At 45.1% G+C, this 12,167-nt stretch overlaps 1 protein-coding gene across 1 annotated transcript in view; it reads right to left on the bottom strand.

Annotated features, from left to right (window-relative positions):
* Positions 1-12,167, bottom strand: part of ank2b (ankyrin 2b, neuronal) — a 99,807-nt gene that overhangs the window by 43,004 nt on the left and 44,636 nt on the right. The window contains exons 14-27 of the mRNA XM_036550766.1: positions 11,890-11,988; positions 11,308-11,406; positions 10,671-10,868; positions 9,378-9,476; positions 8,745-8,843; positions 8,180-8,377; positions 6,284-6,382; positions 5,480-5,578; positions 4,625-4,723; positions 4,021-4,119; positions 3,524-3,596; positions 3,008-3,061; positions 1,010-1,054; positions 166-307 (exon numbers count right to left, since the gene is read on the bottom strand). Coding sequence (XP_036406659.1) covers positions 166-307; positions 1,010-1,054; positions 3,008-3,061; positions 3,524-3,596; positions 4,021-4,119; positions 4,625-4,723; positions 5,480-5,578; positions 6,284-6,382; positions 8,180-8,377; positions 8,745-8,843; positions 9,378-9,476; positions 10,671-10,868; positions 11,308-11,406; positions 11,890-11,988 — 1,502 coding nt within the window. The remainder of the gene's footprint in view (positions 1-165; positions 308-1,009; positions 1,055-3,007; positions 3,062-3,523; positions 3,597-4,020; positions 4,120-4,624; positions 4,724-5,479; positions 5,579-6,283; positions 6,383-8,179; positions 8,378-8,744; positions 8,844-9,377; positions 9,477-10,670; positions 10,869-11,307; positions 11,407-11,889; positions 11,989-12,167) is intronic.

The following is a 12,167-nucleotide window of genomic DNA, read 5'->3' as shown; positions in this document are numbered from 1 at the left end:
TCTGTATTTGCTACAAAAATAGAGCATGATGCTATTCTGTGCTTTTGTGGCGCAAACACAAACTTGGATCATGCAGTTTTGCTGCTGAAACTATAGAGGGCACTGTAAAGTCACAGCAGGTATAGCACTGTCCCATTGTGAAGCAGTGATTTGCAGGTATCGTACCTGTCAGATCTGCCCCCTTCCAGGCTGAAACGCAGGTAGTTCATTCCGTCGAGGTACTGCCCAGGCAGGGAGTCATCTCCCAGCTCCCTCAGGTCCTCCGGCCTCAGGTACTCACCCCCGTCTCCCGTCATGGTGTCATCACCTGGGCCACAGAGGGAGGCACCAGAGAGAAGTCACATGACAGACGTCAGCAAACGAGTAACACCACTCTCGTAGCCACCCCATATGGTTCGTTAGTACACTCTGAGCAAAAGCGCACACAAACTACAGAGGGCTTGGAACATACACACACACACTCACACTTCTGTAACAACATGAAGCCTGAATCCAGATCCAAACTGCATATCAGCATGAGAGCTAAGGTTAATCTGAGGTCTGAGATCACAGGGGTATAAGAGTAGTAGTTTTTCACAGAATTTTTCTAGCCCCTAGTAATGTGTATAAAGAAGCCCCAGCATTTGTCACTGATGTTCTTTCCTCTTCAGTTTCCCGAAATGTCGGCGCGCTGACCTCGCAGACAGGTAAGTGACACACACAGTCTCCACACACAGTACACAGCGCAGAGGAGGGAACGCGTTCTCAGTTCTCCAGCGCAAAGCAGAGGCCCACAGCCACACATAACCACACCATCCCCATCTTCACCCTCATCATCTGACATGGGCCTTTTGAAAGAAAGCATCTAATTCTGAGGCTCTGACACTGGGAGGGATCCCAGTGTGTGCGTGCGTGCATAAAGGAACTACAGCCGCTGTTGCCACTACAGCAGGACAGCAGGGGGCAGCGTCACTAGTCGGGCAGGAAGCAAGGAGAGCGTGAAGGCTGACAGTGAGAATGCGAGACATACTGTAGTTAGACAGTGGAGTTCGGGAATCAAGAAGATATTGGCTTCCTAGAAAAGGAAAAAGTTAAAAAGAAAATACAACTGAAAAGCTTTGACGAGGTGGTTCACGTTTATGTTCAGACGAGAGACACCCATGACTTACAGAGGTAACTATTAGACCTACTGTAATACGGTGCCTCAGAAACACTACATTGATTCAAAAACACCTGCTTAGGAACGCTCAGCTGCAACAGAGGCAGGCAAAGATATTTTCAAATGCATCAATACCTCACAAAATAAACCAAGAGAGAATCATTCAAAATGAAAACCCCACCACATGCAACATGCAGAAAGGCCATTTCCTCAAAGCAACTGGAAGGCAGTGTGCAAACACAGGTGCTTTCTGACACACTGACACCCACAACCAACAGCATGTGATTAATGATTCCTCTTCTGCTTCCAAGAACTACAAAGAAATGCTCCACCTGAGTAATTTCCCTCACTCTTCTGAGAAAGATTGCCAGAGAGATCGCCAGGTCAAGGGAATGACCAGAAAATAATCTGGCCTATAAGGTATTAACCACATCTGTGCAACTTCCATTTAAATAAACAGTCGGGAAACCAACTCCATGCTTTCTGATCCATGGCAAGTCAAACAGAAACAGCCCACAAAAACTGTAAATGTTAAGAAAAATAAATACATGCCAGTTACAAAAAAAAGAAAACATAAATAAAATGCATCTACACTCACATGGACTCTCACACAGCTGAAGCAAACAGCAGTTCAAACATCCTGAGCACCCTCCAGCTCATTCCTACTGGCATTCCACCAGATATTTTATGAAATTTCAAATGTGAATAATAAATCCCCTTTGATGTGCAAAGCATGCTGGGTGATTTTCCTTCCAGGGTACAGGCAAAGCTCTGCTTTGCTTCCTGCGCTCACACTCACGACTCGCAGTTGAGATTTAATACCGTTCTCAGAGAGAACAGTCCCCGAGAAGAGTGGTCCAGGCTTACCCTTAGGTGGCGTGACGGAGAGACTAATGCAACTGAAATAATTTATGCATTTGACTGTTTCACACCTCTGCTCTTTACAACCGCCTCTTACTTAAAAATGGCACTTCAAAATGAAAATGATGTTTCATTTGCATTAAAAAGCAAACCAGTCAAAAGCTGTAAAAATATCATAAATGAATAACAGTAGCCCAACTCTTTGATTTTGGATTTCAATAATGCTTTTGGAATGTTCCCAAATATAACCGTATAAAAATTTGCAAGTGTTAACGCCAATCAAAAGGCAACCTCGCCCATCAAATAATTCAGGGACCACATAGTTCATTGGCCATGAAAATTGAAGAGACAAAGTACAGTGGCTTTACCCATCACTGAGGTCATTCTCAGGGTGAATAAGCATGGGCCGAGAGTGAAACTGTGAGGTCAGATCTAAAACTGGACAGACCCAGCTTGGGGATTATCTAGTCTGTATTACAGAGCATGTTTCAACAAGAGTCGTCTGAAATGTTTACCTGTAGTGACCTAGATTTCCTAAAAATAACAGTGATGCAGAACCTGTCCAAACACACACCACAATACACACACATGCACACACAGCCACATGCACCTATATACCTTATATAGCTACATATGTACTTTATATACCTATATACTTTATACAGGTACACATATTTACATATACCTTAAGCAATATCTTCATTATAATTCCATAAGTCATGTCCTCATTAACGTTATCATTAAAATACCATGAGCTACATCATCTTCTATGAGTACACAATGGATTAAATGTTAAAGCAGAAACTTCAGCTTCTTAATGTCACACCTAACTACTGAATAACTGCTCAGGAAGTAGGACCTGGCTCATTCACTGATTCTACAAAGAAGCGCGAGGCTGTTTTTCATTATCAAATCAAGTCACGTCAAACGGCTCATGCAGTTTAGGCGAGTTAGGCTGGATGAGTAGATTCTCCTCACTGCAGCCTCAGACACTGCACAACCGTGTACCTTCCAGCTCAATGGAATCGTCAGTGAGCAATTCATCATCAGTCTGTCTGAGAGCTGTGGAACATACAGCATCATATTCATAATCTATATAACAATGTTATACAGAGGCGGCATTGTGGTAAGGAGCAGGACTCGTAACTGAAAGGTTGTCGGTTTGATTCCCTGCTGGGGAAATATCTCACTGTATAAATGGATAACAAGTGAAAAAAATTGTAACCTATGTAAGTCACTCTAAATGCTAAAATGTCAATAATGTAATGTAATGTAACAATACTAAGGGCACTACACCACTCAGTTGGTGTCATGGAAAGTGGGAATGGTCACTAAAAGAAAGGCCCATAGTTTGTTTATTTTGTGGTAAATCAATCAGCTGACATTATGGTGTGTCCCCCTTGTGTCCCCCTTTGGGCCTTCAGGCGTCCTAAAGGCTACTCTTGCCCTCACTTTAATTTTAATTTTAATTTTTTTTTTTAATTTTAAATTTAATAGTTTATTGGCTTGGACAAAGGAACTCACCTTCCTCGTCTGACACATCCAGAACTTCGGTCATTGTCTCCGGCACATTGAGCTTGTGTTTCTCTGTTACCGTCTGTCAGGGGACAAACACACACGCACAGACACTTTAGGTTTACTCTAAAGACTCCAGAGACTGTCACTGCCACCTGGACCAACATGATGAATACTCCAAGGCCTCTAGTCAATCATGGTACACAAATCTCTTGATTTATATTTACAAAATTGAGATTCTTATATTATAAGTTTCAACTTTTTCAACAAAAACCTGAAATTGTTGAACTAGGAGCTCAGAGCAAAATGAGATGCAAACCTCGATGCATCAATGTGTAATCTTTGACTGATGCAGTAAGCCTGTCTATTCAGAGCCAGCCTCAACCAAAGCACCTCCTTTATTCCGTGGTTTGTTTAATATTAAGTTTATTATAAAACTGACCAGGTGTCATGGCACTGTGACTTACACTGTAACACGGTACTGTCGGGAGGATGGGGTTACTCACGGTTGTCGTGGTGATGATCTCTTCTGTGACGACTTTCAGCGTGTCCACCACAGAGATATAGCCTAGCCTCCGGGCAATGGCCAGCGCCGTGTTTCCATTCTAGAGGAAGAGGAACAAAGTGGTCTTCATTTGACACATCGCGTGTGTGGAGTAGTAGTGTAGTGTAGTGGTAAGGAGCAGGGCTCTTAACCGAAAGTTTGCTGGTTCGATGATCTGCTGGGGTGATGCTGCTGTACCCTTGGGCAAAGTACTTAACCCACAATTGCCTCAGTAAATATCCAGCTGTATAAATGGATAAAAATTGTAAGTTGCTCTGGATAAGAGCGTCTGCTAAATGACAATTGGGCATGCGCGTATACATTACTGTATGTGTGTGTAAAACGGGCAGGTCACTCACCACAGTGATGGCGTTGGGCGTGCGCGTATACAGTACTGTATGTGTATGTAAAACGGGCAGGTCGCTCACCACAGTGATGGCGTCGGGCATGCGTGTATACAGTACTGTATGTGTGTGTAAAATAGGCAGGTCGCTCACCACAGTGACGGCGTCGGGCGTGCGCGTATACAGTACTGTATGTGTGTGTAAAACGGGCAGGTCGCTCACCACAGTGATGGCGTTGGGTTTGGCTCCGTGCTGCAGTAGGACATTGATGATGTGGGTATTCCCCTGCTGGGCTGCCTGGTGGAGGGGCGTGTAGCCATTCTGTGGAGGGAGAATCAAAGAGTGTCAGACCTTCTTCTGTACCCTTGGGCAAGGTACTTAACCCACAATTGCCTCAGTAAACATCCAGCTGTATCAATGTTAAAACATTGTTAAAAAAAAAAATGTAACTGATATAAGTTGCTCTGAATAAGAGCATCTTGCTAAATGTCAATAACTTAATGTAACTCCAATTCCAGTAAGTATGCTATTAACCAAAGATGAACTTCTCTTCAATAAGCTACCCCATTGAGCAAACATTAAAAACTCATTTTCCACAAACTTAACAGCTAACTCTCCTTCCGTGAACTGAACTGCTGCTCAATCTGAGGCATCCTTATTTGCACAGCAACCAGGCCACGAGTGTATGAGATAGATGTTCGGCTGTTCCAAAGGGGACTCCTGTTCCATATACTGGGAGGGAGCTAGATCTGAGGCAACACTGTGCCACTTCAGCTGAAAATAGTTCAGAAACCTCTTGTCCACTGAAGGCAGAACACTTGGTCTGATTTGACAGCTTCACTTCTGACAGAAAACAGCTGGATACCAGCGGTAAAACCTTGATTAAGCAGCTGCCTTTCCCTAAAGTGTAAGAGTCCACATCAATCCATATCCAAACGTAGCTGTAGAAGTCTCTTCTGCAATGTTTGTCTCTGATAAGTTTGTTACACATAGCATGGCAAACTGTACCATTTTTGTGCTTGTTTCAAACCATTGTGTTTTAATTGTTTCAATCTTTCTCTGTGGTATTGCTATTACCTTGGTTTTCGCATTGACGCTAGCCCCATTCCGCAACAGGAAGTTCACCATCTTCACGTTTCCATAGTGACACGCTACAATCAAGGGAGTGTAGCCCAGCTAGAAGAGAGAGATTATGTTATGAAGTATTCAGTAAATTTGAAACACAACCTGTTTAAAAAAAACTGACAAAGCACAATTCTTTCAAATCAACCATTTGCTGAAAAGCATTACTTGTCAAGGCTGACTTTATATTAAGTATTAAATATTAAATGATTTTGCTGATAAGTAGTACGGGACAACTACTAGCTATATTTACATATCTATACAAAGAATAAGAATAAGAAATACTTTATTAATCCCGAAGGAAATTTGAGTGTCACAACTGCACCGTCCGGCACACATCAAAACAACAAAAGAATAAATTGAATAAAATAAATAAAGAGGTATAAAATACAACAAATAGAAAGAGGTTTGTGCAATTATGCGTTGAGAAGTTATCATGCTTGTGCTATGATAATATACATAGTATAAAATGAATTATGAAACAAGAATAAACAAGGGTAAGGTTATTGCTATTATACAATATGAAAGTGCAGTAGACAGTTATTGTTGTACAATATGCAAAACAATGATAACTGTATAGTGCAAATCCTGACCAGATGGCTAGAGAACAGTTATTGTCCTATGTGCAACGATTATGTGTGTGTGGGGGGGGGGGGGGGGGGGGGGGGGGGGGGGCAGCACACGGCATCAGGTGCCAGTCAATCCCATGTTGCAGCAGAGAGGAGGAGTTGTATAGTTAGAACAATGTGTTCTTTTCACCTTTGTCTGCTGGTCGAGGTTGGCGCCGTGTTTGGCCAGTATCTCAGCAACATTGACCTTGTCTTCCTGCGCCGCGAGGTGGAGTGAAGTCAGCCCACTCTGTCAAGACCAGGGCAAAAGAGAATCAGTCTCTCTCTGAAGGAACAAGAACAACAGCTGTCCAAGCAGAAAACAGGCCACAAGGCTGTGCTGACAGGTGGTCGGGGAACTACAGGTAAGAGGTGATATAGAGAGCAGACTCTAGACCTGGGGAGGGTGTTCGCTTCACTCGACCGACTGGGAAGCAAGACTTCGTCCAGGGCTGATTTGTGAGTTGAAAATATGTGCTAGACTGCAGTGCATACTGTCCTTCTCTAAGCAGACAGAACGGCCAATCTTCCTTTCTGATGAGCGTGCATGACACGAGTGGTGGGCGTCTATAGCTCTGATATAAATTTGGACCATCTTGAGGCTGCGGGATAATGAAGAGGAAACGACAGGACGGGCGTTTTGACTGGCAGCCGACCTTTACAGACACAGCGACTGTGTTGAATTCCTCCATCGCAATCTGTCTGAGGGGGGAAGGGGGGGTGGGGGCTGTCTCAAAACTGATTGACCCTGTCTGTGACCCAGAGGAAAGAGACAGCAGGGAGATGCTGCGTTATCAGCACAGAGCCACCTGTGGGATGGGCCATTTGTCACCAGGTTTGTGACGGCAAGACAGGGGCAGGTACACAAATGAAGGCTTCACGTCAGCCCGGGGAGCGCGGGGGTGATTTACGAGCATTTGTAAGCACATAAAAAGGGGGACATGAAAGGATTTGGGGACGGTGACGTGGATGAATGAGTACTTAGAAGTGGCCCATTCGGCGTTTGATGTGCTGGATTGAGAAATGCCACGGGGCTTCCAAAATGACAGGTACACGATGACAGGTGAATGCAGTCCCCCCCGACTGAGGTTCTGTCCTCGGTCTGGGAGTCTAATCAGTGAGGAGCCATTAACTCCCAGCCCTCTGTTCTTAATCGCCCCTCCCTGCCGCTCTATCAGTCACTGGGACACACAGGAAGTAACAGTCGGTGTCCTTTCTGTGACATATATGAAACGATGCTTGCCCCTTTGCTGTGACAAACCTAAAGTGACAGACAAGGCCTTTGCAGGGACTTAGTTCCTGTGACTCATCACTCTGAAGCACTAAGCTGGAGTTTGTTCTAGAATGAACCCCCCCCCCTCCACCCCCACCCCCAACCCATTCCTACTGCCTGCTCTCCTAACTTGACTTCACTCTAACCTAAATTATTGATGACACAGAATATCTGAGAGAGACAAATAAAACAAAGGGAAAAAGAGGCCAACAGAGAGGGATCCTTTATATTATGGAAGATGGTTTGTTCAGCATGTGCTTGGCGTTAAGAGACTTCTAGTGGAGGCCTCTGCATTCAGCCTATTGAACACCAACAGTCCCTTTGATAATCACAGACCCCAGAAACCTAGACATTAATAATCATGTATTCTGAACATCTGCAATCGCACTGCTGATGATCACTTGTCCTGACCACAGGGAATCACACGCATAATCACACAACCTGAATGTCAAAAATCTCACTGACAGGTGAGGTAGATCGGAAACACACTGACCATCTCTGTGGGTCTTCTCTTTGTTGAGACATGAATTAAACATAATCTAAACTGGGAAGAAAACCCCTCAATGTCAGCACTCAAATGTAGACCCTTACTTTCACATATGTGAGGTGCTTTTTCGGGGATAGACACATGCTGGCACAAAGAACATTCACAAAAGGCCCTCAGAGACAAAATAACAGCTTTTTGTCCCCAGATAATACCCAAGATAATATCACAATCAAAAGTCATAGAGTATCCATGGCAACGGCTGGCCAGGGCCATGTGGTCCCCCTCACCTTGGTGGGCACGTTGACATGAGCCCCCTTCTGCAGCAGCAGGCCCACCATGTCGCTGTGGCCCTCCTGGGAGGCCAGGTGCAGGGGGGTGACCCCTTGCCTGGTCAGGATGTTGGTCTCGGCGCCGTACTGGAGCAGGGTGGTGGCGATGTCCATCTGGTTCTTTTTGGCAGCGATGTGGAGAGGGGTGTAACCGTTCTGGGATGGGGGCATGCGAGAGGAGTATGAGTGAGATGCATACACAGACACGCACACACAGAAGCAGTACACATACGCTACACATGCACTTTCATACATGTACATATATATACATACATATGCACAATAGACACATACCCAAGCTTACATACTGGGCCCTGCTTCATGCGAGGGAGGGGGGTGGTTCCCCAGCACACACCTCACAGAATCAAATTATGTAATTAACCTCTACATGAGGCCTCCTCACTAATTAATATACTGTCAGAAATTGGGTAAGGATAACTGAATCTCCAAGCAATGGCGCTTCCTTTCCACAGACTCCAGGGTCTCGCTGCGCCTTGCAGGGGGGGGGGGCTTTGAGTCTCACCTTGGCTGTGCCGTGGGGGGAGGCCCCTTTGTCCAAAAGCAGGAGCGCCACCTTCTGGTTATCGTAATGAGCGGCGACATGAAGAGGGGTGAGGCCGTTCTGTAAGGATGATGTCAGTGCAAACGGATTAATGAGCTGTTAGCGTAGCGGAAGCGGCCATTAGGGCAGTCAACCGAAAAAAAGCGGCGTTACGAGGTAGGGCAGAATAAATATTAAAGAAGGTTAGGGATTATTTTAGGGTGCAAGCTGCCGAGGGCTTGTGTGATTCCTTATTAAGAAAGAAGAAATTTTATTTATTTTGTTTTTACTATTATAGCCTGAAATTAAGCAAATCAAAAAAGGTCCCAAAATTAGAAAAAACAACAGCTGATTGAACTGAACTATGCTTACCGGTATTCTTGCTGTCAACATAGCCTCGACACAAAATAACTAACAGACATTTAAGGAAACATTCAGATTACTGACACTTTCCAGTCTATGTATCAGAAAAAAAGGTGACAATTCTCATAGACTCTTGGTTTTACACAACAAATGTACAAACAGAACACGCTGACTATAACAGTGGCAAAAACAATGGAATGGTTCAGATATCCCATCATGCACCTCTCTAAGCAACACGTCTTTAATGCTTACCTTGCCGGCAGAGTCGGGAGGTGCCCGCCGCTGCAGGAGGAGTTTTGCCACATCCAGGCTTCCGTACTTGGCAGCTACATGTAGAGGAGTAAATCCTTTCTGTACAGTGATGGAAAAACTGCCATGAAAAACTACAACACTGGAAGAACCCCACACGAGACATCTTTATTTACCACTACATAACACATACAGGCTCATTGTTATAGTCTAGGTGAAATACACTTAAGTAAGAGGGACATCTGAATGCACACTGCTGTCATCACATCTGTTTCAATCCAACATTTTCAATGTCAAAACACCCGTATCTGTGAGGTGGTATGCAAGCGGGAAATGAGAATTTGTAATAGGTGGCAAAAAATAATTTCTATCCACAACAGAGCAGTACAGCATACAGAAACAACACCTGATACGTTTCCCTGTGTTACGAACGGATTCTGTCCAGTGAGAGCTTTCACCCCCACCCGACAATGAAAATGACTGCAATGTCAGAGAATATGAAGAAAACAAGAACATATTTTCCACCAGCAGGGGGTAGTCTTCAGCTGTATTCACACTCAGTGATTATGCCTGCTCCCAGTGCCACAGGATTGATGTGTTTACAACAGCATCCAGGAGGAGGGAGAACCCTTTGTCTAGCGCTTGCTGTTTTTCATGCTGTCTTCAAATCCCAAAATGTCTAGATTACTAGAAAAAGGCCATAAACACAAACAATATACTGATAAATAATGTACTGACAAACCTTTACAAATCTGATTCAGACTACATTATTAATTATCTCCATTTGGAGACAAGGGGGTACTCAAATTCAAGGCAAGCCTGATGCAAAATTGGAGCTAAGAAGCGGTTTTCAGTGATTTCTGAGTGCTACGTTTGGTGTAGGAAATATTTTCTGCCTTGAAGAACGGTTGTACTCTTCGTTTTTCTCATCCACCACACCCATCTCCTCTTCAGCGAGAGAGAGTGGGAGGGAGGGAGGGGGGGGAGATAGAGGGGGAGCAGGAAGGAGAGAGTGCGCAGTTGCCCGGACATGTCTGCACGGTTCACGCCGCATTACAATAACATTCCTCAAATTCACAAAAAAATGACTGCCAAAATTGAGTACTCTGATATTCACTGTCACTCTAACAGAGAGAGAGAGTGAGAGAGAGAGGAGGAAGACAGAAAAGCAAGAAGGGCAGGGAGACAGAGACAGAAAGAAATGGAGGGGAGAGAGAAAGTGTTTGAGAGAGAGAGAGGAAGAGGAATAAGGAGATATAAAGAGACAGGTAAGTGGAGAGGGGAGGGCGCTCCCACCTTAGTGGCGAGGGAGTGTGAGGCCCCCGCCTCCAGCAGCACGGAGGCCACGTCCACCTGGCCCTCTCGGGCGGAGATGTGCAGGGGTGTGTAGCCGTTGGTGGTGGCGGCGTCAGGGTGGGCCATGTGCTGGAGCAGGAGCTGCACGATCTCCGTCTTCCCCAGGCGGGAGGCGATGTGCAGGGGGGTCTGATCCTCCTGGGAGGGAGGTAGGGTTTGGAGAATTAACAGACTGACCAGCTGAGCTGCAGCTTGTAAAGAGAATGAACCGTTCCATCATGCTACACAAACATGTCTCAGTGCTACCTTTGCATTCGTGTCAATGGGCATTTTCTCAGAGGATGTGATAACGTCTGTGTTGTGCTCATTCCCAATGGACATTGTCTGTATCATTATGATATCTATGCAATGGCCTCGGTTGTGTGTATATGTGAATATGTGGTGAGTTGTGTAGAGCTGTGTTGTGTTTTTTGTGTTTATGCACTGCACTGTGTTGTGGCATGTTGTTTATGTATATCTTGTATGCGTGTGCATGTGTATGTGTGTATGTGTGTGTGTGTGTGTGTGTGTGTGTGTGTGTGTGTGTGTGTGTGTGAGAGAGAGAGAGAGGGACAGAGAGAGAGCAGCATGGTCTCACCCTGGCTCTCGCGTCCACCAGAGCTCCATTTCTCAGGAGACATCGCACCACTTCCACCTGTCCTGCCCGAGCCGCCATGTGAAGAGCTGTCTCCCCACGCTGCCAACACAAACCACCAGCATTACTATACACAAACAACATGCATTACAGTACACATAAACCACCAACATTACTATACACACACAACCTGCATTGCTGTGCACACAAACCATCAACATTACTCTACACAAACAACCTGCATTACAGTACACACAAACCACCAACATTACTCTGCACAAACAACCTGCATTACAGTACACACAAACCACCAACATTACTGTACACACACACAACCTGCATTACCACCAGCATTACTATACACATAGACACCCTGAATTATTGTATACACAAAACTGTACACACAAACCACCAGCAGTACATATACAGTCTGTATTACTGTACACATAAACCACCAGCAGTACATATACAGCCTGTATTACTGTACACACGCGTCTTGCACTAGCACTGAACCACTGTACTTTAGCCGACACTAAACTGGGCGGTAACAGCAGCGTAGCAGCATGGCAAGGCGACAGCACTCACGATGTTGCTGACGTCGGGCGAGGCCCCGTTCTGCAGCAGTAGCAGAACGATGTTGAGGTGACCCATGAAGGCTGCCACATGGATGGGGGTAAGACCAGACTAGGGAGGAAGGACAGGATAGGAGAGATGTAGAATGTTCACCTCGAGACATGACCATATTATATCGTACATCTCTCATTATGACGGCCTTTTTGTAACGCAGAAACACCCTCTAAAACATTCACATCCCAACCTAAAAGGACTGAAGCCTCTATTTAAAACCTCCAACCTCCCATTTG

Source organism: Megalops cyprinoides, chromosome 18 (assembly GCF_013368585.1).
Source record: "Megalops cyprinoides isolate fMegCyp1 chromosome 18, fMegCyp1.pri, whole genome shotgun sequence".
In the NCBI taxonomy this organism is placed as follows: Eukaryota; Metazoa; Chordata; class Actinopteri; order Elopiformes; family Megalopidae; genus Megalops; species Megalops cyprinoides.
Note: the sequence above shows the minus strand (reverse complement) of the source record. Positions and strands in the feature narration are given on the sequence as shown.